Source organism: Hylaeus volcanicus, chromosome 5 (genome assembly GCF_026283585.1).
Source record: "Hylaeus volcanicus isolate JK05 chromosome 5, UHH_iyHylVolc1.0_haploid, whole genome shotgun sequence".
In the NCBI taxonomy this organism is placed as follows: Eukaryota; Metazoa; Arthropoda; class Insecta; order Hymenoptera; family Colletidae; genus Hylaeus; species Hylaeus volcanicus.
Genome location: NC_071980.1, coordinates 24852580 through 24879655, shown reverse-complemented (window position 1 = coordinate 24879655; position 27076 = coordinate 24852580). Strand labels below are relative to the sequence as shown.

Sequence of the window (27076 nt, the reverse complement as noted above, 5' to 3'; positions counted from 1 at the left end):
ACTTTAGCGTAATAATGTTCCAGAAACCCTACGTTTGCAAAGCGCCAGGCTGCACCAAGAGGTACACCGATCCCTCGTCCTTGAGGAAACACGTGAAAACTGTCCATGGTGCAGAGTTCTACGCCAACAAGAAGCACAAAGGCGGTGGCGGAGATGGCGGAGGTAGCGACGAAGCTGGTGCAGGAGGCAACAGTCCCAGCAGAAGCGAGGACCTCCATCCCAAGACGCCCAGTTTGTCCAGTCCAAGCGTCAAGTCCGAAAGCGAGGCTAACAGTCCACCCAGCATGATGCAACAACAAGGTAGTCCTTTGGTCGGTGGCTGCAACGACGAGGTAACGGGTGTCGGGACGTTGACGAACGAGGGCGTGTCGCTCGCCGAGGAACCTTGGAACGAAGAACCCGACGACCTGGACATCGCTGATCTGCCGGTTGCGCTTCGAGCCATGGTGAGTGTAGAACGGTTAAAAAGTTTATCATAGATTGTCATAGATTGTCCAAAAACGATGTATCCTAAACGTTTACCTCTTAACGATGTCGTTCGAAATCCCAAAGTCAATTTAACTCGACTGTCCACAGGTTGGTGGAATGGAGTCACAGCAGCAACAGGCTCCAGCACCCGCATCCAGGAACCGTCTGAAGGGAAGATTGCACGCCAAGGGCATGTCAGGCCTGTCCGTCGTGCCTGGAATGAGAGGAACGCGTGGCGTGGGTCCTCAGGGTAACATCGGTGATTTGAACAGAAGGATCACAGACCTGAAAATGGAGGGCGGAGGTCCCGCTCGCCAAACAAGTCTGGCGGACCTGCAGCTGAGGCTGCAACCTTTAAACGAGCCGCGAAGAGACAGCAACAGCACCGTGAGCACGTATTATGGTAGCATGAAGTCGACGGACTTCTGCAGCAGAAGGAGCAGCCAGGCTAGCGGCGTTAACGCTGGAAGGATCGGTCACGCCGGCCCCGGAAGCTTTTATGATCCGATCAGTCCAGGCACGTCCAGAAGAAGCAGTCAGTTGAGCACCACTTCTGGCAGAATGAATCCTCCGAGTCATCTCCAAGGCCCCTACTTAACGAGCAACCTTGTCGTTCAAACGCAGAACATGTCCCTTCAAGTAAGTTTGCAGCATTTCAGAACACAATGTCGCGCGTTTATAAATCGTTCAAGCTTTCGATGCACGTGTAACACCGTCTACCTACTTCAGGGTATTCAGGGTACACCGGGAGAATGGAACGGTTCGAGTGGTCATTGTACGCAACCGTCCGGTGATCGTCGTATGTCCGAACCTACCAGAGGTCAGCAGATTCAAAGAAACTCACCACTGGTACCACCTAGGCCCAGGTCGGTTCAACTTCCGGAGTACCATCCCAATCAAGAAGTTATCTTGGACGAAGTTGGAGAAGGTGAAATGGTGGAGAACAAGCTGGTCATTCCGGACGAGATGATGCAATATTTGAACCAGGTACGTTTCTTCGCGTATAATCGAAACTGTAGTTTGTTTCGTTTAATCACGAGCCTGTAACGACGATCCGAATGCATTTGTTTCAGGTTCAGGCAGGTGGGAGCCAGATCAGCTATCGCAACAGTCCCTTACCGCTCTGCCAATCTCCGATATGTAGCAATCCTTTGCACTGTCAACGCCAAATGCAACCCACGTGTAATTACAGTCCGTCTCATCAACAAAATTGTTATCCGTCGCAACTGCTGAGCCAACCATCTTGCACGAATTACCAGAACTCCTCTCCGTCTCCTTACAGCCAGTGTCCGAGCTCTCGACCTGCTCAGCCCAATCCGCAATATTGTCCTCCTCCGAACTATCCGTCTCAACCGAATGGTGGCCAAGTGCTTAGTCCAGCAGCGGGTCAGGTCATGTCACCCGGATCTCATTACGCCCCCAGCCACATCAGTGATCAACCGTTGACGTCGCCGGCGGCAGGAGCCTTGGCACCTCAACACGCTCCTCAGAATCTTCCCCAGAATTCTGCTCAATTAACCAGGAACTGTCCCCAGACTCATATACATCATGGTTACTATCCAGGTTACAGTTGCCAGGGACAGATGAACGCAAACTGCGCCGGAAATCCGAATGGTCACGCGAATCACCACACGAATGTCACCTGTCTCCCGGCGAACCACACCGCGATGGGACAGCAGCAATGTGGCCAGCTGCACGCAGCAACCAATTGCCCACAGTTGTCGCCGCACTGCACCCAGTCACCTGTTATGCCTAACCAACAGACCATCGGCCATCCTAACTCGCAGTGTGGTCAAACAGGCAGCCAATGTACCAGGCCGATGGTGACGCCCAATGGTCAGATGTCCGACTTCCATTCTGGGCAACAGACCACGGTGACGAATCAGTGTCCTCAGTTGTCGCCTCACTGTTCTCAGTTGACCATGAACAATCAGACGAAGCCGATAGCCAACATGTCCGGTGGCCAAGGTTGCCCTCAACAGCCGATGTCTCCCTGCCTCCAGATGACGAACTGCACTCATTCCAATGGTGGCCATCGACCAGCCGTGGACAACGCTCTGTCTAAAAGAACGTCTCCGCAGTTGTGCACCGTTCAACAAACTAACTGTAGGGCGCAACACCAACAACATACCTGCACGCACAATTGCCAGGCTCGCAACAATCCTCCGAGTCATCAACAGTACAGTTGCAACTGTCAATGGAGTTACGGTAGCGACCAATGTTATCACGAACACGGGGCCCCAATGCCTGAGATCCAGTGTCGAGACATCAGCCAGTCTCAGCAAGGTTCTCCCATGAAGCCACCGCAGGGAATGAGACAGGACTCGTACAGAAGAACGCTGGAATACGTGCAACAGTGTCGAAATTGGTCAGGGAATGCGCACACTCACGAGACGAATGTTTCTAGTTCTACGCATCCGATGTCGCTGCCGCAACCGCTGCCTTCGAGCGCGAACATGGTGGTGAACGATATGACGTCGTCCCTCAGCTCGTTGCTAGAGGAGAACAGATACTTGCAAATGATCCAGTGAACGGGTACACGTGTATAAATATTTTTCTACCGTAATTTTTCTACGAGCATGCACAAGAAAGCGTTTAATCGTAGTCGGTGCAAGATATCGAGACCAATTTAGACTTTTGTATTTTTGATAAAGCGAGAGGTTTTTTTCTGCAGAGACAGATGTATTTTGTATCGTACCGTTTAAGGGCCCATCGTAGCCGACACTTAAATTAATTTAGCGGAATTGTAGACTGTGACCTCACACGGATGACATTCTCGGTGATTAAGTAATCGTGGTGATACCTATTGTACGAAAGAGTTCGAATGTGTTATCGACGTTAATGCTATTATTGTTTATAAAAGTCTAATATTTTATACGAAATTTACGAAAGTTCGAGGTGCCTTAACGAAGAGCTAATAGCGCGGAGCGGCCGCGCGGAATAATTTATTTTCGGAGAATTGTATTTAAGGGGGAACGATAGAAGTTTATATGCTAAATTTATATACTAAACGTATTAAACCGTCAGGCTTATGCGCGGGAGAAGCACGTGTTCCGTGCTGCGTCAAGGTTATAATTTTGTATTATTAGAACGAAACGTTTCGTCTGTCGCGATAACGCTGGCGAACGCAAAACAGTGTTTTTATCAGGGATCGCGAAATATTTTTAAAAAAATCCGCGTGTTTCTAGATAGACCCTTGTACCGTATTTTTGTGCAACCAGTCCTTCTTTCAATCGTGCCAACACAGTACTCCTCGTGTCATTGTAGGTTTGTCTGATTTTGTTAGCGTAACGACGAACGGTGCACTACGTGTACTGCGATACGAAGTAATTTACAACGTTATACACTAGTTTTCTTTTTATGGTATCATCTACTGCGAATGAGATTAACCGATCAAAAGATTACGTAAACGGAAAGGCCAATACTAGGATGTAAGATCTGTAGATAAATCTTAATGTAATAAATCATTAGAGATTACGGACAGCGTGCGTGGTAAACTTAGACAATCATCTTGCGCGGGTGCTTAGCGTGCGTGTGTGTTTGTAGGATTGAGTGTCTTTCATAAAAATCACTGTAAAGAGACGTAAGGTAGTCGCACAAACTTGTTATCCGATTCGATCGGTTCAACCGACCGAAGCGATCCGAGAACCTCTTTTTCTTAATATACGTCGAGTGCCTTTCGAGATCGTCGTCGGACGACGAAGAGCGCGTAGAGGAGTCGAGAACTTAGCTGCACCTATAGCTGTTTTCGTCACACAAACGATTTTGTAGGATTTCATTAATTCACGATAGCGAAGTCGGAGGAGTCTTGTGAATATTATACATATCTATGATATACATATAGTGATAGCGACTCGTTGCGCGTTCGAGTGTGCGAACGGGAAGGCGCATGACGAGAAAATTTTACATCCTGAGAACTGTTAATTATTTTAAAATAAATCATACCGATCCCATCAACGAAACACTTCCAACGCAATCACTTTTATTCTCGTCCACAATAGCTTCCATTTGTAATGAAACCAAAGTATCGTTTATTTATACAGCACAATTAGTAGGTACAATCGTAGAAGGTACAAAACCGGAACGGATTCGTAAGTGATCACATTTACCTCCACAGTTAGGAACAACAAGAAATTACTTATACCGATAGAAACGATGACACATCGATAATAAAATACCATACCACTGAAAAATGTTTCGTAAAAAGTTCGATAGGTTCGAACCGACGCGACGAGACGGGTTTAAACGAAAACGATTCGTTGCCGACTCGATTAATGATTTCTGCGACGAATACTTTGACTCGTCTTAATTATTACATAATGCCTGTTTACGTACAAAGTCGACACGTTTCTTGGATCGACGCACAGTCAACGTCTGACATACGCATGTTTCTGTCGTCGACGAAAATAAACGTCGAGTAATGTTTCTTCGTACAATGAAAATCGTGGGCATCTCAAGGCGCGTTATCCGACGGTGATGCGTTGGAACTCGAGATGAGCTTATTGGAATTTTCAGTACCTTCGGCGGGAGATGATTCAGGTACCTAAATAAGACAGTTAAAGAACGCTTTGTTTGATATATTGAAATTTGAAATTTTCAACTTACGAATCCTACGATTAACAACCGTACCTGGCGAGGTAGATCTGTTAAATTTGTCCTCAATCTTCGACTAGGTAGAACGTCGGGCATAGGAGGAGGAACAGGTGGCTCGCCATAGGCCTCGTGAAGTTCCTCGAGTCTGGTGCTGAGCGCGGAGCCTCTTCTGCTGGTGGCGTTCATTTTATTCATGAGCCACTTAGCTTGTTCCTCCAGTCTCTTCAATCTATCTTCTCTGGCGGCCAGAGCTTCTTCCGGCGTTCGAGTCTTAACCGTAGCTACTTTGTTCTCTTCTTGCCTCGAGGATCCCATTTCCGAGCCCTCCTTCTTTCCAGCTTCATCGGGGGAACAGGCGGGGAATTCTTTGACCGTTTCCAAGCTCGAGGACGAGTCGACGGAAACGCTGTCGGAGTCAACGACACCCTCTGTCGACCTGATGCCGCGTTTCTCGATAATTCTTGAGTCTGCTTCTTGACTAGATGGCGTAATACACGACGAGGACGGTTCGGACAAGCCAGTTTCGTTGAAACGATCCTTAACGACTGTCAGCGGTGCGCCGAAAACTGGAGTAAAACATTTATTAGACGGACCGGTGATCATGGAATCGGTAAAGTGAACGTTTTTCACGATCGAATGTGTCACAGTGGACTGGGGAAAGGGCCCGATGGTGAAAACAGACAACGTGCTGGTTGAGCTAGGTACGGTGGATGCGTGAGATACAGACGAGTCGAGGAGGTTTTCGGTCTTTGCTTTCTCACCGTCCGTGTCCTCTATTTTCTGACAGCTATCGCCTGTGCTTGATGACGGGGCGAGGTCTTGTACGGAGAGCGCTATAGAATCACTGTTGCTAATTAATGATTCTGGATCTCGCGATACGACTCTTGGTGCGAGACTCGAGTCTATCTTAGTGGAGCTTTCCGAGAAGGATGATTCATCCTTTGCAATATCGTCTGTGACGTCTACTTCGGCGCTTGGACTCGCAAAGGTCGACGAACTTGGTTCGTTAATTGCTATAAGATTCTGAATGACGTTTGTCAAAGCTTGGTCCAGGGAATCCAGCGAGCCTTGCGAGCTTTCTGATATCGATTGCTATAAAGATATCGTAATGACTATTTCCTACATGTCAGACTTCAAGGAGATTTCATAACCGTTGACTTACCGGTACTCCCGACGCGATTACGGACACCGCGTTCAACGTCACGTCCGCTGCTTCGGTCTCGTCCAGTTCAGCTTCCGTTTCCGGAGTGGGCGTTCGTTGCTCCAGCGTTGCCGAGGAACCTGTTTTTGGCTCGGACAACTCGGTGTCGGTCGGCTGTTCCGATTCTGTATCTGGAGTTGGTGCTCGAGGACTCTCCTGAAAATGAAGCTGTCAATTGATCATCCTTTCTTCTCCCATCATTTTCTCGATAATAATAATAATAATGTGCAACCTTTCGCGGCTTCCTCCGAGGACCTAGCCTAAGTCTTCCTTCTACAGCATCGTCCTCTTCGTCCGTGTCGTCTCCTCGTTCATCGCTGAATCCACTCTCGGCGCTGCATAAAAAAAAAATCGCGATTAAACAGTTCGAGGCTCTTGAAAAAATTAACGAAGCATGTCATATCGATTTTGCTGGAGCTGAAGAAGTCGCGGAGAGTTGCTTACCTGTTGTTGAAAGAATCGTGAACAGCCAGAGCTTTCCTCGCGGCAAACTCCCGTCGCAAGCTTCTCCATTCCAACTCGGTGTTGGTGTTCTTCTGTCTGGCCGACTCCCATTTCTCGCGGCAATATTCCAACTCCTGCTTCAGTTCTTGGAGCATTTTTCGCTTCTGTTGCAGTTCGTATCGCAGAATCTTCTCGTGGGTGTGCAGCTGCTGGTGCTGAGCCTGCATTCGATCGACGATGGTCCAAGTTTTGCTCAGCTCCGCCGATACCGCCGACAGCCTCTTTTCCTGACGAAATACACAACACTTTTACGTTAACCATCAAAGTTCTAAATCCGATTTCAACAGAGGCTTGTACAATCGTTTCAGTTCCTTACCTGTTCGCCGAGTTTGCTCTCCAAATGTGTGTTGAGCTGTTTCATCCGGTTCATCTCCTTCTCCAAGTGTTTCTTCTCGAGGATTAATTCCTTCAGACGAATATACGTTTTGCTGACGGATATCACTAATCTGGGACCAGCTGGAGTGTCGACGGATTTGTAACAAATGTTAGGATCCGAAGCGGACGCTGCGGCAGCGGACGGGCTACCCTCGGCGTGACAGCTCAATAATTCCAACAAAACGCGCCATACCTGCGTCGATAAAAATTAAATCAGGATCAGGTATTCTATAAAAATTTTCCGAAGTCGTTACCTTGGGTAAATTGTGAGCTATATCTTCTTGTTGCAGGTCGTCCTCCTTCTTCTCTGTCTCGCCATTGGTTCCGCTACCCTCTCCTTCGATACGTTTTTGAGTGCCTTTGCTGCCCTCCACTTGCTCCACCAAGTCGAGAAGAAGTTTCGGAAGCGCTGCAGCCTCGGTGCTTTCCTCTCTCGCCATGTCGCTTATCAGATCGTGATTCTCCTAATGATCATTAGCAAAATTAATTTTCCTCCAGCTACTAGATTTTTTCTAGTTGACCTCTGCTTAGGTCTGGTAGGTAAACAGTACCTGAAGTAGTTGAGTCAGTCGATCGAGATCCATGTCAGCCGAGGAGGCACCTAGAAGCATCTGAGTGAACAACCCATTGATGAGCGACATCTGATTCTGTAGATCTCTGCAGTCCGCCTTGGTGAGTCCCAGCTGAGACTCCAAATTCGATATCTCGGTATCTTGGACATCGATCTGTCGCATACGAGAATAGAATATATTTGAGAAACACGTTCCTCGGCATGGAGCTGCAATTTAATACCTTCTCGTCAGCCTTTCTCAGATCCTCCTCTAAACACTCAGACTTTTTCAAGGAGTGATCCAATCTCTCCTTTACGTCCGCGAGCTCCCTGACCGCTGCTTCTTTCAATTCGGTCAGCACTTTCAGCCTCTCGTTGTAGAGACTCTTCAAGCTATTGATGTTCTCCAGCTGACGTTCGCACTCCAGGCCAACGTCGTCCTTCAGGTCCAGGAAGCTTCTGTCCCCTAATCGGACCAGTATCTGCGCGAGATGGTCCTTCAGCTCGTTGGCGCAACGTTCTCTCGCGTGTAGTGTTTCTCGCGTCTTGTTTGTGACCTCCGTCAGAGACAGGATACGGTAGCGATGCTGATCCGGCTCGGTTTCCAGTTGATAGCGCAAGTCGTCCACTTTCTCGATTTGGAAGCGAATGTCGTTTCTAAGCTCGTCGGAAACCTACGATCGCATCATAAAATTCTCATAAAATAGTTGACGATGGATCTTTCTCGAGTTCACTTTTCCATACCTTTAAGACACTAGTCAATCGCTGAGCTTCCACGCGTTTCATTGCTAGCTCGTGTTCGTCCGGCTTCTGATCTCTGATTCTGGACTTCCTCGAGCTTCCGTTTGTTTCGCTAGTTTGCGGCTGAGTCCGATCATCGTTCTGAGCGGACCTCAAAAGATCCAACACCCTCGATGTCTCGGAGTGAGCCTCTTTCTCTGCGTCCAATTCACGCCTCAGTCGCTCCATCTCCGACGAAACAGCCGTGATTGCTCGTTGCCTGGCTTCTCTCTTCAGCGTCAACTCCTTTTTGAATTCCTCTATGTTGTTCGCGCGGTCGGTTGCTGGACTCGCTTGCAGATCATCTGACGACGAAGGAGAATTAAAAAATGCATTATTCTCTAACCGAAGCATACATACCAACGTCTTCTCTCGAAGCGTCGTCATCGTCGCTTTTTCGTTCAGTCTTGATAGTCTCCTTCAGTCTTTGAATCTCGTCCAAAGCTTCCTCGAGAGCTTTTATTTGTTTCTTCTTGTCCGAAACTTCTTCGGACAGCTGCGCCTTTAATTTCAAAATTTTCTGATTCTCCATGCTCTTAATTTGCTCCTTCTCCAGCAACGACTTCTGCAGTTCCTGCTCCAGACTAAAGATCCTTGCCTCCGCAGTGTCCTTTTGCGTATTGAAAGCGTCGATTTCCTTCAACAGCCTTTCGGTTTCCTTCGTGGCGAAGTCAAGCTTCTCCATAAGATTGTCGTACTCTTCTCTGCGTTCCTGTAAGCTCGATTCTATTTTCTCGCGGCGCAACTTCGATTCCTAGAAACAATTATTCGGGTTACGAAACATAGACGTGCGCGTAAGTCATCTTAAGCCTAAAACGCACCTCGTAGTCCTCCGTCAGCTTCTCCGCCATCGCCTTCTGAACCGCCAAATCGCTCGCCAATCTTTCGTTCATGGATCGATACTCTAATCGTTCGCCCTTTAATCTCTCGATTTCCTCCGACAACCTGATCGTCTCTTTTCTAGCGGTACTATCCTCCTCAGACTTTTCTAAATGCAAATTCGCGGTCGAGCGATCCGTTTCATCGCCGGACCTCGGGTCGTACGCTTGTCCGCCGTGCGTGATACGTATTCTGCAAACAGATCTTGTTCGACCCTCGTCATCCGTCGTTTCCACCCGGCTCACCAAAGGTTGACTTTCTGATTTACATTCAGGTACATCGATGCTACTTAGAACCCTGTCGTGATCGACGTCGCGCGCGTCCATGTTTTCCGTTGAACGACGAACGCCCATGCACCCTTGTCGATCGTCTGTTCTCTCTAGTTTCTCTAGTCTGGACCGAAGCTTTTTATCGTCCCCCTGACGCAAGTTCCTTTGTCTAGTCTGGCAGGTGTCGCGATCGTCGGTCTGCAGGTTCTCCAATCTGTCGAGTCTGAGTTCCATCGATTGTCTCTCTTCGTCATCCTCGTCATCCCCTTCCTGCTCGATCGTCAGTCTTTTCTTCGAGGCCTCGTCCAACATGCACGACGCAAAACCCCGTTTCCTCAACTCCCTCTCCCTCCTGAGGTCCATATACAGCTCCTCCAAATGCGCCAGGGTGGCCGTGTGAGCTGTCGCTAACTGCTGATTGGCCATGGCGAGCTGCGTGATCGCTCTCGAAAGCTCCATGGCTTCTTGGTGTTGCTGAGAGAACGAAGGGCTGTGCCCCTCGGCTGTCTGCCAACCTGTCATCTGCGCGGCGTACGTCAACTGCAATATAAATAAATGGACTAATTTCAGAGATGCTAATTGAACTGACCGGCTGATCGACGATCGGAATTCTGGATCAAGGAATGGGTACGTCGCTTGTCGTTCCTTTTGCATTGCATCGCGATGAGATGGCTGTGGACTGCTAAAAGACATTAAAAAAGCACAATAGTCGAATGACAAAGTTACTTGCCATTTTACCACGAACTCCTAATCGTTTCTATGGAGAATCTATCGCCTTATTAGAATTCCAACAAATATATTTGTCCAACAGAATCGCTTACATCGAAAGCGGTGATGCTACCAAGGAACTTCCAATGCGTTTTTCTAATATCCCTTGGATATTTCCCGAAGAAATTAGTATCCCTGAAGAACTCGAGCTTTGTTGATCCATTCACGGGACACGAGACGCGACAAATTGCTTCGCTGTTACGATCAACGATCGATCCGTGAGTTTGTAAGCTTTCCGAAGCTCGATCCACGCCCAATGATACGCGAGAACGCACTGGCAGAATGCGTGATCGCGTTCTCTGAAGCAACTCGAAACACAAGGAGCACGTGATCGCGGATCGATCCCTGCGAACTCGTCGTTTCGTGACCGTGACTCAGCGTGTTCTCCCGAAATCACGAAGAGTCGAGGAGCTTTTGGAGATCAGCCAACGGTTCGCGTCGTCTCTTCCGCGCCGGACAAAAGAGCGCGCGCGTTCCGCTCGGAAAACTTCGTGCCCGGCTTCTGCGCGCCGCTTCTCTCTCTCGACAAAAGCTCGCGCTGTTTTCCGATCGTTTCTAATTTAAATTAGACGTACTACAAGGAAGCGGATTTACAGTTCGTTCCAATTCTCAAACGAGTCTCACCTGTATGCAAATTTCAAACAGAAAGTAAACAACTGAATAATCGCGACTGTGAGCCTGTATTGCAAGTTCTCGAGAACCTTGTAAGAAAGTTCGAAGTTCGATTGGAAGAGAATGCTTTCGTAAAATTGGCTGTTGCAACGGACAAAGGAATGCGTTGCTTACCAAAGTCTCCCGACGTGGAGGTGGCAAGTTCGACAAACTCGGCGCAGATGGTCTTTGACTGCACCATTCTTCGCCTCTGAAGGTCGCGTAAGGACTCGGACCCTGCAAACCAAAGGGAAAAGCCTCTGAGTCCTTGCACAGGGTGATCTCAAGGGAACCGTGAAACGTTTCTGTCTGGCGAGTCGATTGAAACCAAGAGAGTCGCGGTATCGGTCTGTTTCTACTGAAATGGTCAGACATACGAAAGATCACGTTCGATCTTTCTTAAATTATTTATTTGTTATAAAGGCAAGCTTAGCCTTTGTCTATGTACAATATAACTGTAAAAGTTTGCTTGCTATTTTGAAAACCACTTTATACAATGACGCGTAAAACGTTTTCACGCGACTAGTTGATCGTTCGAGTCGCTCTCAAGACCGATAAATATTCGTTTTAAATTTAACCTGCGATCGAGGTTCTTCACCCACGTCGAACGCGCTAGTCCTCGTCCTTTGTCGTATATTTTCGTTCGTGTATTCCGGACAGCAGGATTCCTCTGTCCCGTAGATAAATGTTTCCTCGCTCCGCGGTCTCAAAGGTGCCGAAGGAGGATGTCCACTGCTACTACTGCCAGCCGCACCCATGCTGTACTTACTCTCCACTTGAGCTACTAATTTCCGCGTATAATTCGTTTTTTCGGTCGAATCGATTGTCCAGGTTTGGAACGTGCGATTAAATTATCTGTAACGATAACGAGAATTATTCGCAATCCCCTGGTAGAAAAAATGTCACTTCGTCCAAGCACTCTATCACAATTTCTCAGACCTATTATCTCTTCTTTGGCAGAGTATTTCGCAAATTGATTTCGCTAATCTACGGTATTCTGTTTAGTTCCCAGAAGGAGCGAGAGCGAAACTGCGAGTTGGCACCGAGGAAAAAACTCGGACCGGGTCAGCTTGTATTTTTAGAAGATAGATCGATCTAGATCCTTTATTTGAAAATGTTCCGCGGAAATTTCTCTCGTTTCGTATCGTAAATTTCAAGCGTGAGCTTTTATCCTTTTCGTAAGATCAAAGATACTTCTTTACGAGGAGGGAATCCTCGAAGAAGCTTTATGACTCGCGTGCCGCCGCGTCGTTCCTCTCGACACCCGGCTCGATGTAAATACGCTTAAATATAACTCGATCTACGAAAACGGACGCGCATTTCAGGCACGACCGAAGAAAAACAAAGAGTCCACGAGCGAACAGAGTGTTCGTACCTAGTAGCGTTCAACGCGGGAATGGAAAACAAGGAAAACGAGTTCGGTTCGACTTCTATTGAGGAAGTTCGCCAATAATCGTGACGGAACGAACTTGAACGAGTAGGTAGAGATTCGTCGAAGGTAGCTTCGGTTTATCAAAATGAAACAAACACCAACACAGACCGTCGCCATAAATACATCATAAATAGTGGCGCACCGAGCGCTTCGGCACGCGATCCAAATTTAGATCCATAAGAGTAGCCCGATAAGCTCCACGAACGGAACCAAATAATTCCCTACGCGAATCGCGTAATCATCGAACGGACGCGGCGTCACGAAGAGGAGAGTTGCACGAAGACCAGAGGAAGTTGCAAAACTCGCGGACAAGCGATGGGCAAACTCGATGATCGATAGACGGAAAGGTCGCGTGTCCTGGGGACAGCGTCGATGACACCGAGATCGTTTTCATGTTTATCGCTACTCACCGGCGGTGGTCATCCGAAATCGTCGGCTATTCTCAGGGCTCGATTTCCTTAGGGTCAACGACGACGCTTGACTACCGTCGTCGCTTGCGGCCAGCGACTCACTTCTCTAAAAATACCATTTCGAAAGACCGCGTGCGCGAAGACGGCGAAGCCTTCGCTCGGGAAATCTCGCGCAGGCGCGATCACCGTTTCCGTCTCGCTTCCCGAGATCTAGGAAGTTGGTTCTGCCTTTTGGTAATCCTCCTGAAACGCGGCAACCGTCGATCGTTGTCTTGAGTATCTTCCACGCCAGTTTAATTGTATCTTTTTGTTTCCAATGCTCTTTGCATCCCTAGGAACGGTAGGTTTTGAAGCGTGGCGCCGATTTCCTCGCGGATGAACAACTCCAACGCATCCCTTCGGCCCGAGAGAACGTCGACAAAAAAAACTTTTTGCGCTTTTACGCATTACTGAGCCGTTGGCAACGGATCACGGTTCGCGACGCGAGTGGATTCTGCGACTTTTGCGCGGATTCCTTTCTACGCGGGAATCTTTGTGGTATCATAAAATCGCGACAAGTTGCTCGCCGATTTCAACGCTGAACGAACGACGTAGCCTCGAAAACGCAAGCAACCTAACAATAGCACCGCTCGTCCTCTATATTTAGTCAGTTTTTCGAACTGTTAGGCGAAGCGGTACACGTGCTTGTGAACAGAAACGTGTCGACTTCCTGGACGACGTGTTTTCCCTGTCACCGTGGCCTGTCTGCTTTCGAGTAATTTGACCAGGAATTCGTCAGGTTTTCGCGGCCATGAGAGGAAAACCTGCTCAGACACCGTTATCGCCAACAGTTTTGCGCAGCTCTTAACGTTTCCACACATTACAATGTACTTTGTTTTAAAAATAATCCGAGGAACGACGCAAACAGCAAAATGCACTACTCCCGCGCATGCAAACTTTTATTATTATGCGAAATGTGACGCGTCTTGAAGGTTGCTTTTCCCCATCCCCAGCGTAGTGATTCCGCTAAAACATGGTTGCTTACGGGGTATGAATCTCTTCTATTTTCAAAGAATGATTTTATAAACGAATAACAACAAATACATCGAGGTCAATGCAAACGTTCGCAACGAGGAAGGGAACATGTAAGTGTAGAGAAACAGTCGCGAAGCTGGAAATTTTATTTATTTACATTTCATTTTCGCTAATGCCTCAACTAACGACTCTCTTGCATATTCAGCCCGAGAATATGGCACGACAGCAAAGCTTCGCAAGGATTCGTTCGTTCTTGAATATCCATCGTTCGGAGTTCAATACCTGCGATACATGTAAAATGACTAAAAGGTGCAAAATCCTTTTCAAGAACCAATTACCTTATAATTGAAAACTTAGCGTCCCTGCCCTTTATCAAAATAGCGGACGGCTTCGGTCGAAGTGTCTCGAAATCAATCGGATTTTCAGACCCGCCTTCCAAGTTTGTCGAAAGCGTGGTATTCATCGGGACATCGTTCGTTGCATGAGTTTCGAGATAATGTTTCAGGTTTGCCATGCTCTTATCGGTCAGCCGACGTACCCCGTTGGTCACTTCGAAATCGCACTGACACACGAGCGCCCACTCTTGGCAAATAAAAGAAAATAATTTTTATTCGATCGGATGTCTTACCTCTTCTCACCTTTGTCAAATTGCTTGTTCGTAGTCGACTTCACCGAACAATTGTGGTGGCAAGTGCCGCTACACTCGCGCGAATTCATAGATTCCAAGGAATCCAGACTTCCCACAATATCTTTCTCGTCCACCGCACTGTTTTTCGTTTCCTTCGCCTTGCCCTCGACACGGTTAGACTCTTCGATTTTACAATTGTCTCTGCATGCATTATCGTCTGCTTCGTTTGTCGCGCCCGTGGCCTCTTTCGTTACGTAACAACCACTGGAATTATTAAGCAACGCGCTGCTCGATTTTCAACGTGGAATAGAACGCTTCGTTCCTTACCGCTGGCTACCAGGACTCGACGCCATTTCCACCATGGATGAGGTAACCTCCGAAAATTTCTCGGGCCACGGCAATTGTTGTTCCCCGGACAAGATAACGTTAAGGTGTTTCGTGTCGGGACGCGGAGTGTGTTCTCTCTTCGGAAACGATCTATCCGCTCGAGGGTCGTGGGATATAGTCTCTTTGTTTTTTAACGATTCGTTGATCAACGAGCTCTGTTCGTACGATTTGGAATTAATTTGAACGCGACGCGACTCCGCGAAGTATGAAAAACATTACCATCCCCCGAGGAACCTCTTCGATGTTCATCTTCTCCATTGTCTCGTCGTGGTTCCACCCCATATTTTCTATCGACTGATTGAGCATCGAAATTTCCGGAATTGAAATACACTTGTCGACTTGCTCGTCGTTCATCGAAGACAGTTCATTCGGTTTAATTTTCTGAGCAATTATCTAAATGGGATACGAAAGTAGAATCTAAATTAAAACCTATATGCATTCCTAGTTACGAGTGAACTTGTAATTCTGTGTAACCTGATTTCCCGCTTTATCTGTAATCTTAACAACTCCTATCACGTTCAAACTCCTGAACATTTCCGCGACGAACGTCTCGTACGTCTGCAGCCTATTCGTCAAAACCATCCGCGCCATTTTCTCCCTCTTCACGGCTGTTTCTGTTAATTCTAAGTCGCGCAGGAGTCGTCCTACGCGAGCCCCAAGTTGCTCGTTATGCGACATCAAGAACTGAATCTGCAGTAACTTAAACGAGTCTCCTAATTTAGAACGCTAAAAGGAGGCGTTTTCTCTTGAATATTTTTTCCTGTCTAAGAACGACGCCTCACCCGATTCGAGGTAATCGTTGGCGCCAATTTCGTGGTGCAGTGAAAACGACACGTTCTTTGTCGATGGTCCGAGAACGAACGATGCGGTCGAATCACGTCGTCAAACATTTTAGGCGTTTTGATCGGTGCGATGAATTTCTCCGTGTAGTTTGGTGGCAGCGATCCAATCGAGGGTGCACCTTCATCGGTCATTACAGCATGCTAAAAAATTAGAAACGATTCGCAGCATCGATACGTTACAACCGTTTAATTTGCATCGAGTAGTCGATCGTTTCGAGGTCGCTGCTACCGAACTGCTGCTGCTTACTTCCGGTGAGTTGGCGTTTCGATCGAGGAATCGATGTTTCGGATTCATGGTGAAACGAAAGTACGAGCTCGTGCCCATGATTTCGATTTCTTTGCTTATGTAGACGAAGTGGTAATCGATATTCAAAGACGCCTGTGATAGGTTTTGAATGAAAAGCAAGAGATGGTTAATAGGTTTATTAAAGCATTGGTAATTGAAAAGTCCTTAGTGGATCGGGAGTTTGCGAACGATTTCAGTAGAGATTGGTGACCTTAAATAAAGAAGACTGATAGAACTAGAACGGATCCCTCTTGAACTCGTTCGCAAATGCAATTTTCCGATTAATATTTGATAACCTCTCGATGAAACGTATGCAAAAACATGATACTGCGCCTGGACAGAGACGACATTTTCGGTGCCACGAGAACGTATTCAAAAGTCAGATACTGCTGAAGGTTGGTCCACCCTCTGGGGAAAATTCCGACCCAATCGCGCGACGACGTGCTGACCTTAAATATTTATATACGGAAAATTATACGAAAATTAGAGCATCGAATGTAATTAATTTACGTACTTTATCGTGTAACGTGTACTCTACTATAATGTCCTCGTCGATGGAATATTTGGTTTTCAATTTCTCGAATTGGACTCCATTGGCGTATTGACAATGAAACGTGCCACGCGCACAGCAGTACATTTTCATGAATATTTACAGCGGAAAGACAGAGTCAAAGCCAATATTCAGCGAAGGGACGCTTTGAAAACAGCTGTGTCCGAAATACATATAATATATCCTACGGTGTAGTCGAGTCGTCATCGAGTAAAAAAAATTAAGAAACAAAGGAACTACGAATACGTTAACCAATTAAACGTGGACAATATTATGATATTAAAATTGTGCGAAGTATTACAATTTTGATTGCACGTAACCATCGGTGGTTTACAGACAATTAAACTGCATACGATTTTTTACATTATCTTCATTTTTACCATTGCTCGATTGCAAAGAATGAAACAGCAGCTGCCATCTGGCAGCGGCACGCAGATAATGGTGAAAGCACGAATGCGCGCCAAGCAATCGTAAATCTGCTACCCGCAAATTATTTCATGAATAACGTCTAACGCGACTTTAACTCCGATAATAATCGTACGTTCTTACATCGGAGACCGGAATGTCTACTTTATTTCCTTTAAAATGCATTTGATGTTACCGACGTTGTATAAAACAGACGTAGGCAACAAACACGCGAACCAGTTGCAAATAGGATACCTACTAAACGGTTAAATTACATAATACAATTCGATATATACGTTCCAAGTTCGAATATGTTAAATATATACAATATCGAAGACATTATGTCGTCATTATAACATTATAAGTGAACCTCGCATGCATAAATGCGCGTCTGTTCTTTGTATAAACAAGATAAGATTCCTGTGAGATTCATCACAACGCCAGAAACAACGATCTTCGTTGAGAAGAGTGGGCGAATATGTACGAATAAGACTGATGATTCGCCTTAGCAGTGAATTAAATTGCACCGAATACAATTGAATCGTTCGGAACAGTACATGGTCAGCTAGAGGGGTGGGAAAAATAAGGGTTGCGGAAGAGTATGAAAGTAGAGTTACCGCTACCTATCGGAGCACTTAGGTTGTTCAACAAGTTCAAACATTTAGCTCGATTGCATACAGACCACGTATCCGTAGCTTGCGAGCAAAGCGTTCAAATGCTGCCGCCAGGAGAGCGCTCGAAAACGCATGTGCGAGATCTAGCTGGTCGCGTTTCCCATTGGCGGAGGTCGGAGTCGGTCCTCTGGAGTGTACGCGCGCTCAGGTGCCGTACTGATCGCTTCGATGACGAGGCTGTCAGTTACTGTTCGTGCACGAATACGACGAAACGGCCGGGTGTCTTGGCGGGTTTTCGCTCGGAGCTGCGCTCACGAGACCAGCTCGAGAACGAGGAAACGGAGGTGACGTTTGTTGCCATCGATAGAGTGATCGTTGAACGGCAGTCGAGAGGAACGAGGACAACCGAAGGACTCGCGTTTGAAATATTACCAAAGGACAGGAAACCTGTCGAACTCCTGGGGCTGCAATTTCAGTCCAGGTTTGACCGCACCGATAGGCGGACGATTCGCAGGTGAGCGAGCTGCAAACGATGCGTCGGCGCGACTGAGCACGCGGTTCTTCCGTCTCGCTTTCTCCTCTACCCTCGTCGCCTTCACCATGGAAATTCCATAAGAATTTCCGTCCTGTTAGGAACGCGGTCTACCGAGGGGACCCTATCTTGATCGGTATCCGTTTCCCCTCGAATATCCATCGTCTCCTCTGTTTCCTCTACTCGACGAGCGAGTCGATCGCTGTCACGGAAATTCGAGTGAAAACTCACGGCTGAGGCTGGCTCGGGATTGCGTGACAGTGTACGTACGGTCCGAGGTGACCGACGAATATTTGACAGCGGACTGACAGAAACTCAATTACGGTGCCGCGCTGCCTAGACACGGATCGTTATCGATGCTTCCCTTTTCCCACGGAATTTCCAAATATCTCTCGTGTCTCCATGGATGAAACACACCGCGATGCGGGTATTTCGGTGCGTTGAAATATTCAATGGATCCTTCGGTGTGCCGTTCGGAAGCGTTCCAGTCGATCGCTCTTTTTTCATCGATCGATACGTGCACCCGTCGAGATCGTTGGAATTAATGATCGAGCAAGGATCGCCGGAGAGACGTCTTTAGCCGTGTCCATCGACTTCCTAAGCATACATATCGGAAGACCCTCGGCTCGCGACCTTGATCGCGGAGCTGGTATAGCGGTATACTCGACCAGCGCGCGTCGATAATTCCTGTCGTGCATTCTCTGTCTAGTATTCGCCGTCTTCGCGCCAATCCGCTCGTCCTCTATCAGCTGTGTGCCTCGATGCCTGTTTACAACGTGTTCCTCCTCTCGGTGTCGTCCAACGTTACGCTGTTTAATCCGCTCGTCTCGAGTCATCTTGTGGATCCAGACGTGTTTTGACGCGCGTACCAAATTGCATATGTGTTACGATCACTTACGGTCCGACTTATCTCGAAGAAAAATTAGCGGGAGAAAATTAGTGGGTAATTTCGAAAAATTGACGCACACTTCTTATCTTTATGTGTTAAAGAACAACCGGCATACGTGGACTAACGACGTACTGTCGAGAATGGTATTATTAAACGTCTTGATCGTGCGCATCGGTTTGCACAAAGGTGACATGCAGCCAGAAACTGTTACTCAACCTAACGTCAATTCTTGCCATTCGTAAAACACACGCATTCGATAGAAAACCTCGATAATTATTTATTAAATATTTTGTTGGAGCAGGTATCTGTACTGGGATCGCTCTACTCCAAAAACCTTTATTTTTTACGGATTTAAGTAGTCGGAAACTAGAATTGTATTTTTATTATTGACTGTTTTCGCGTTCGTGCAGCATTATGGCACCCGAATGTTGCAGAAGTTTCGCTGGATCGTGTTCCAAGTATGTGGTCATTGATTTTTCTACTATTGAAAAGCGTCCTAATTTTCAAGCCAATGTTCTCATAATTTCCTCGTCGAAATTCTGGTATTCGCCGTCGTAAAGCACACAGTTTGATCAAACTCTTGGCAATTACGACGCAATATTGTATCCGGAAAATACAAATATTCGTATAAAAATGTGAAATTGACAATAACGGAAACAGGTTTCGGTGAGGTACAGTACGCCGAAAAAGTTTACTCGCGCACGAATAACGTGACCTGCATGGCGAAAGCATAACACAGGAAGTAAAACAGTCTCAAATCTTTTCCTTTCGATCTAATAGCGTTGCAATTTTCGATTTTGTTGTACGGCTCCGCGGTCTTTTATATACCATCGGTTCAGATGGCCATCAATTTCATTACCTTTTTTTTTCATACTAAGCGACTAGCCGTTTAAATCAAGAGTGGGGGACCGTCGATGTCGGAACATTCTAATCGCAGAATCAACGATCCCGCGATTCCATACCTCGACACACAATCGTTTGCGTGCATTCGTTGCGTCGCGTCATTGCGGCAACACGAAATACAAGAAAGAAATGTTAAGGTTTCGATATTCCGAGGCTTATATTGAGAATCAATCGGCAAACAATGGAGACCATAGCAAAGTGCGGATCGATGCACTCGATTTCACGGTTCCTCGAGCGTAACCGGAATTAGAAGTTAATGTATATTATTCCCGTCTTCCTCGTTGTTTCACCAATCGAAAACAAAAGGTCGCAGCATCTCTGGACAAATCGCGAGAAAGTTGTACACGCTCGGTTATTTTCCTGCAGTTAGAGCTCGGTTTCCGAAGAACGGCACGACGGAAACGATTAGATAAACAGGCTTGGACACAGCGATAATCAAGGCCCGTCGTTAAACGAACCCGCAGCAGCAAACTAATGCCCGCGGTTCGTTCTCGAAATGCTGCGGGTTACCCAAGAGTAATCGTAAATGCACAATCTATCGCTACGCAGGGGTCACGTGTTGATAATTTGGGTCATGCATTTTCGACCGCGCACGTTTACCGCCTTTATATCGACCCGAACCTTGTCTCTTTATCATCTGCTCCGCTCAAAGTACCTACGCCAGTCTCCGAGCGCGGTGTAGCTTTAATTAACATATTTCATCGTGGCACCGTATTACCGTGTACACGATCCTCTGCTCCGTGTCATCGTACGTTCAAAGTTAGGAGATTCGAGTCGGATCGATGATGTAATTTCAAGTACTTTCGGAATATTGACTCTGTATACCATTTTTTTTTTTTTCACCGAGGAAGGTCAGAATAGGAAATTCTTCTCCCATTTTGAGACGACTCGTTGGATCTTGCACTCGCGTTTGCTCTTGATCTTTTTCGATCGCGTTTGGCCGAGAGAATGGTTCGCGTGTCGCTCCGGCGTGGCTGTATCGGATTCCCCGACGGAAGGATACCGTTCTTTTTTCTCATTAGTTATTTAAGCGGACTCCGTCGAATGCAACGAACGCACGAAACCGGCGACGGCGTACGTTCGATCCCCGTTGTCGCGAACGACGATTTCATAATTCAGGTCACGCATATCTCTAAACCCGTTATTATACTCGCCGCATCGACTATTGTTTCAGTGACTGTCTCCCGAATGGCGTACTCAAATGAATCGACGCGAATCGATATCTCTCAATTCCGTCCTGGTGTCAGCCGTGTTTCGCGACTGTCGCCGTCATTTCAGCGAAAATTTTAGGAAGATAAACGAATCTTTGCACTTTACTTATCGTTCTAAATAAACTTCGTTTGCGTTTTGAGCTCGTGTGTCGATTTCGGTTCGTACAGTCAAAAGAGTTCGGTTCGTTTTTATATTCGAACAGATGTACTCGGTAGACTCCGAAGAGGAAGCGAGTTCCGTTACGAGTGTGGATCTACCTTAAGGGGTTTTCTCACGTATAATCGATACTGGTTTGATAACATTTCTCGGGAAATGTCGGGTCAATGTACGGATGTAACGCTTCCACCAGCTCGCTGGAATGTTGTGCCAACTTGTGCTTCCTACGTACGATCATTTGGCATCCCGCGTTGGATCGCGTCGAATCTTAAGCTGTTCGAGACTGAGATCTCCAATCGACGATTTGGGTCGCGCACTCGTCACCATTATTTCTCAGCCTTTAATACGGCGTAGCTTCGAACCGCGTATCCTTCGAAATACCTATTCATTTCCTCCGTTCTCCTCTGCGGAATCAGGCCACATGTTTAACCTGTTAATTTTAATTTCTCCGTTTGTTTCACTAGCACACGGACAAACGGTCGTTTTGCTATAAAATCAGCAACAGAAATAGACATAGCTCGCAGTTTCGCGATGCACGATACCGTTGGTTTCAGATCAAACTTTTAATTTTGAAAACTTTTCCTCCAACACCGGCCGGCTCTCAATCTCCCAACAAAGTTAAACTGAATTCAAATGCGAGGGAAAAAAAAAATAGTTCATTATAAATAGCGAGCGATAAATTGACCTCCCTCGACGCTGAAATATTGTTTCTCTCGCAAACAGCATCCGGAAGCTTGTTTCGTTATTCGCGAGCATGGAGCGGCGGAACGCGGTAGGCGATAATTAAAAAATTCAATTTCGCGCGGCCGTGATGCCAAAATTCCAGCTGGCTCGCTCGAGGAGCCACCGAAAAAGATGGACGAGGGGATGAAAACTTTTCGTGCGCTCTTCCGTAGTCGCCGAGATTGCAACACCGGGTGCTCGAAAGCTCGAGCAACGTTTTCGAGGATCCTCTCGAGGCACCAGGAAAAATGTCGGTGAAACGGGAAATCCCTCTAATTAGAGAACGGTTCAAGGCGCTATCTCGAATGCCGGCGTAGTTCTTGAAATTTCGGACTTCCGATGCCGAGTTTCTCGTTAGTCACCGACTTCGCGAGACTGCTATTTCAATTTCTCGAGCGTGTAGAGACCGATAGGACTTCCATAATGTTGACACCGCAAACATTTTACCCGGTAGAAAGCCGAAGAACGTCATTCTTCGTCAAAGATACCGACGCAAGAAAATTGACTGGGACTGTTGGACCTTGGTATCGTAGGATTCCGAGCCAAGGAAAACGTTCAACACAGTTAAAAAGAAACTTTTGAAGAATTTATATTTGTGTACAGTAACGATCCGTACTGTTCCAGCGAAAACTGAATTCTGATTTGCTGAGCTTTTTACGAGCCTTTATAATTGATCTATTTCTAAAGGGTGAATAAAGGGTAGGGACGACGCGTCGCGACGGTCAAGGAATGGTTATGAATCAGGAAGAATACGAAGTACAACAGGATCTAGAAATTTGGAGGTGAGATTAGGATGTTTCGCTATGGAGAAATCTATGCTAACAGTTACGTTGCGACTAAGCGTGTTGGTCATCCAACAGTATGATATTCTAGAGTCAAGAGAAGCCTCGGTTTCGTGTTCATTTCAGTCCCTGACGTGATTACGTCGAGTGTCTCTCAACAATCCGCGTTACTCACGGGATGACCCGATACCATGGGCATCAACTTTCCATCCGAGCTTCGCGTATGAAGTATTCAGCGTCCCCTTGGATGCTTCTGTATCGATCGGGATGGATTTTCGTCCCGATCTTTGTTCTATGATATTCGGGACGCGTCTCTGGAGTCGAATAAAAGGTGAAACGAGCGGAATGAGCGTACCGGAGGAACAAGGAAGCGGGAAAAATTCGTGAAACGGAATACGGCATAAGTAGCCTCGAGCGAGAACAAGAGGAAAATCCTCCTGCTACGTCACGTGCCTCGGGACGTGTCTTCGTTGAATTTGATTCTGTGAAATGTTAAAGCAGCACTATCCGTGCAAGACCGGGCTACTGTTTCCTTCCATTCGTTTCCTTATTGTTTTCAACGATGGTCACGGTCCATTCAACGATCAGACTGAATTCGAAACGTTCCCGACGTTGATCCCGTTTTAATTGACAAGGGACTGATTTCGAGAATCAAGAACGAGGAAAGTTAACCGAGAAACGGTACCGAGAGAAATTACAGAATACTTAAACCGTTCCCTCGATCCCTGCCCATAATTTGGGGGAAAGTTTGCTTGTTTTCTAAACTAGCGTTGGCTCTTCTTTCCCATGGGTCAGCATTAATGTACGCTTCGCGCAAGTTCGTGTAATTCGTTTAAACTTCAATCGCGCAACGTTCCGGCGTTTCAAACCGGAGTGTTCGAGTGATGCAATCGGCAATAAAGATAATATCGATAGAACCGAGGACGCGTAACGTTAGAGGTCTATTATCAGCCGTTGTCGAATAACGACGATGGTTCGACGATGAGCCAGCGATAAGGATAAAGTTGTCGCCCAAGTGAAAATTAAACCAGCCACTCAAACTTGCCGCTCCGAGTTTGCGAACTTTCTTCGAAGTTCGCGTTCTGGCTAGAACCCGTATGCATGGAAAACTGGTTGCCTGAATTTTTCACATCGACTGCAGCGAATAACTCGTTCCTCTTCGGAATGAAAAAGTGTTCGTAGCTTTGAGTGCTTCCGTGTCTGAATTTTTTATACAATCTACTTGGAGCAATTTAGTTCGCTCTTAGGGTGCGGGTCGAGGGATACGAGCCGAGCTATAACGCTTCCCGACCGATACAGGAAAATGAGACAATTTGTTAGCGTAAATAGTTGGAAGCCTGATATTTATCGAAAAGAAACCGTGAAAGTCGCATAACCGGAAACGTTCCCGGGCCGAGTGTCCTTTATCTTAATCCTTCTCTCCCCGGATAAAAGTTCGAACAAAGGATACACGATTGCATCGAAGGCTTCCAACTTTAACTCGTGAGAAGACATAGTAGTACGACAATAGCCCTCTTACAAACTAAAAGACGTCACTATGACGCAATTGCACGCGAGAGCTTTAAATTTTACCGATCGTTCCAGTCTCTTCTCTACATGTAATCTTTCTTTCTTCCTGTAATACGTAATATTCGGTTGTCAAGCTACGAGTCTAGAACACATCGACCGTATCTATTTATACGGCAGAATAGCAAATCCCTCTATTCTTCTACTAACTTAACGCCTAGTTTATCTACTTTCTTATTCAAAGCAGCTCACTGGCACGTGCCAAGCTAATCGGTATCGTATAGTCACCAGTTGAAACTATCACACGTCGCCTAGCAGATTACGTTCGACCTATAATTTAAAAAATTACAGCTTTTACATTTTATGTCAGAACAACTTAATCGTACCAAGGTGCTTCAAGTGGCAGTTTCGAAACCAGAAATTCTCACGTAGATTTATTCGAGTACTCCCAAACGGAAAAACTGTGAGTTTCTTTTAATTTTAACCTAGTTTGTCCGCTTTTATAATTTACAAAACTAATTTCATAACTGGAATGAAATACAATTTAAACGAGAGCAAGAAGGGAACAAACATGTTCCAGTAATTCGAAGAGAAATACAAACTCCGATTAGAAACGCGACTCTTCCACTTAGCGTGAACGCTGTTGCGCGCAATAATGCGAGGATTGTGCAAAATACATGGTTAGCGACTATGAGAAGTAGCAGAAGCGAGACGATGAGAACAAAGCGTGTCTTGACGCGGAAGGACTATGAACTGCTCGACCGGTGTGTGTTTGAAATGGAATCGGACAGAAAAATCGTTGTAATAGTACATAGATTAGCGACGCGGTAAACTGGGCTCCATTGTCGTATCAAATTGAAGAATTAACTGTTGCTGTTCCGATGGAGGCCTTGCGATTTGTGTGGCTCGTCGTCGCAATCATCGTTGTTTATAAATTTTTCTAATTGTTCGATACAAAGAACATTAACAGGGCACGATAAAATTCATTATCGGTAACTAATCGGTTCGCGAGCGAATGAACCAAAAATGATTGTCAACGAGAGAACGGCTGCACAGAAAAACGTGACCGATGAACGCTGAACGTTCACTCTTTTTCTCTAATACTCATCGAGGACGAATGAATCATACACCGACCGATTAACTGCGTCGTCAACGCTTCGTCACCATTTTATAATCCTCGACAAATCTGAAAATTGACTCGACAAACCGGCGGTAACAAATCGTTTCGTACGAGAGAATCGCGTAAATTATTGAGAGACGAGCGCCGAGTCTTTCCGCTTCATTTTGCATTCTATCGTTGACTATGGAACATCCGCGCCTGAATGTCTGCGAAACGACGTAACGCCACAATAACGTCATTTTAAATGACCTATGCACGGATATCGAATCTTACGTCACAAACGTATCGTCGCTATACACCTCGCTCGACCGTGGATTTCACAAAAATATCCGACCAAAAGGTCGCTGCTTTCTCTTTTCAATTAATTTATAAAACTCCGAATCGCGTAAGATACGCGACTTCGAGTAAATATTTGCACAGGGTGTGTCCTACTTCCGAAGTAAGAATCATTATTCTTATGTACCATCTTTCCGATCGGACGTCTCGACGAAAGGTCAAAAGTAATTTATGTAGACGTTAACGCATACGCAGTCGCCGACGTATTTCTTCGTCATTAACAAATCCGCGGATGGTTATCGAAGACGTACATCGTTGTTAAATCTACCGTTGATCTAGTGTTACATCATTTTATATTTATATTTCGAGCAACAAGTGGTTCCAAGGGTGATATTATAAAGCAATCTTTGTCCCTTTTACCCATAAAAAAATAAGAACATAAATTCTTAACTGAAACCCAAGACGGGCATCCCTTAAATTTCAGTTTATGTTTTCTGCTACCGATTCAAAGCGATGGGGAAAATGTATCGTGACGAACCGACTGTAAAAATGTGCACTGCGCCAAGTATTATTCCACGGTAATCTTATCAAAAGTCTTATCTGAATCCCATGTGTAATCCTATTATCCCCTACTTTTCTCGCTCTTTTATTCCCAGGCAGTTTCTACGATTTGTCGCAAAACCAAGAAACTGACTCGTCGTACACGACGTGTTTGATATATATTTGTAATAACCTTGTTTCGTTCGGCAGCGAGTTCATTGTCTGACGCGTCAGACAACAATGTTTACCAACATTTTGCCTCGCAAATATCTTCGTACTACATGACTGACTAAATTCCTCTTGCAAATCTACCGAATCATATCTTCATAATCATTTTTAGCTTAGATGTAATTATTTATATTAGCAAATATTATCATTAACGGTATCCATAAATCGTGCGATTTTCGATATCTAGTCAGTGAGAGGTTCGCTAGTAATATCGATCGCTAAACTCATTGTGTGTATTTTATCTTCTGTTTGCTCGGTATCTTATCCAAATCGTGGATAAGAATGTCCACATAGAATTATTATCATCCTCGCGTTGAGATTGCAAGCCGCCAGACGTTGTTAACGTTTCTAAAATTCTTATTGGGTTACACGATGTTGTAAATATTTGCAATATTTTTATCTGGCCAGATTCTCGTGGGATATACTTTACGATAGGTGTGCGTTCTTAACTTGGCTAAATACAACGAGATGCGAACAATAATCGCGACGCTAAGTATCGCGAATGTATGCAAAATACATTCGCAGCAGCGCATCGTTGTAATTGCGTTTCGAGGGAAAAATTCCCGGCGTAAAAATTAACCGCTGGGTGTACGGGTTGGAGCT

At 46.1% G+C, this 27076-nt stretch overlaps 4 protein-coding genes across 8 annotated transcripts in view; 2 read left to right on the top strand and 2 right to left on the bottom strand.

Annotated features, from left to right (window-relative positions):
* LOC128876281 (transcriptional activator cubitus interruptus-like) overlaps positions 1-4643 on the top strand; it is an 87697-nt gene extending 83054 nt beyond the window's left edge. Inside the window, exons 9-12 of the mRNA XM_054122501.1 lie at positions 24-446; positions 577-1107; positions 1198-1455; positions 1542-4643. Of these exons, the coding sequence (XP_053978476.1) occupies positions 24-446; positions 577-1107; positions 1198-1455; positions 1542-2999 (2670 nt within the window). The 3' untranslated portion in view covers positions 3000-4643. The remainder of the gene's footprint in view (positions 1-23; positions 447-576; positions 1108-1197; positions 1456-1541) is intronic.
* On the bottom strand, positions 4476-13131 carry LOC128876280 (ERC protein 2). 4 transcript variants are annotated; one of them, XM_054122498.1, is made up of 16 exons: positions 12881-13112; positions 11617-11893; positions 11174-11275; positions 9293-10159; positions 8832-9225; positions 8436-8776; positions 7934-8365; positions 7693-7866; positions 7396-7605; positions 7083-7334; positions 6707-6993; positions 6495-6597; positions 6224-6418; positions 5823-6153; positions 5098-5627; positions 4476-5011 (listed from the first exon to the last, which is right to left on the bottom strand). In XM_054122498.1, the coding sequence occupies exons 2-16, from the start codon at positions 11794-11796 to the stop codon at positions 4922-4924; spliced, it is 4488 nt and encodes a 1495-aa protein (XP_053978473.1). In that variant the 5' UTR covers positions 11797-11893; positions 12881-13112; the 3' UTR covers positions 4476-4921. The 4 variants fall into 4 exon arrangements, with proteins under 4 accessions (XP_053978473.1, XP_053978471.1, XP_053978472.1 ...); XM_054122496.1 differs by having other exon boundaries at positions 5098-6153; positions 12881-13094; XM_054122497.1 differs by lacking the exon at positions 12881-13112 and adding an exon at positions 11978-12269 and having other exon boundaries at positions 5098-6153.
* Positions 13132-14022: 891 nt separating this feature from the next.
* On the bottom strand, positions 14023-17724 carry LOC128877517 (calcium-binding and coiled-coil domain-containing protein 2-like). Its single transcript, XM_054124883.1, has 10 exons — positions 16552-17724; positions 16334-16486; positions 15932-16130; positions 15692-15870; positions 15384-15599; positions 15129-15302; positions 14850-15064; positions 14533-14786; positions 14233-14476; positions 14023-14176 (listed from the first exon to the last, which is right to left on the bottom strand). The coding sequence occupies exons 1-10, from the start codon at positions 16678-16680 to the stop codon at positions 14170-14172; spliced, it is 1770 nt and encodes a 589-aa protein (XP_053980858.1). The 5' UTR covers positions 16681-17724; the 3' UTR covers positions 14023-14169.
* A 150-nt stretch (positions 17725-17874) lies between these two features.
* LOC128877145 (protein GDAP2 homolog) overlaps positions 17875-27076 on the top strand; it is a 33291-nt gene continuing 24089 nt past the window's right edge. Inside the window, exon 1 of one of the 2 annotated variants that reach the window (XM_054124198.1) lies at positions 17875-18120. The gene's annotated coding sequence lies outside the window, so the exon portion shown is untranslated. Of the gene's footprint in view, positions 18121-18883; positions 19082-27076 lie in introns of those variants that run through there. The other variant, XM_054124201.1, reaches the window with a different exon arrangement.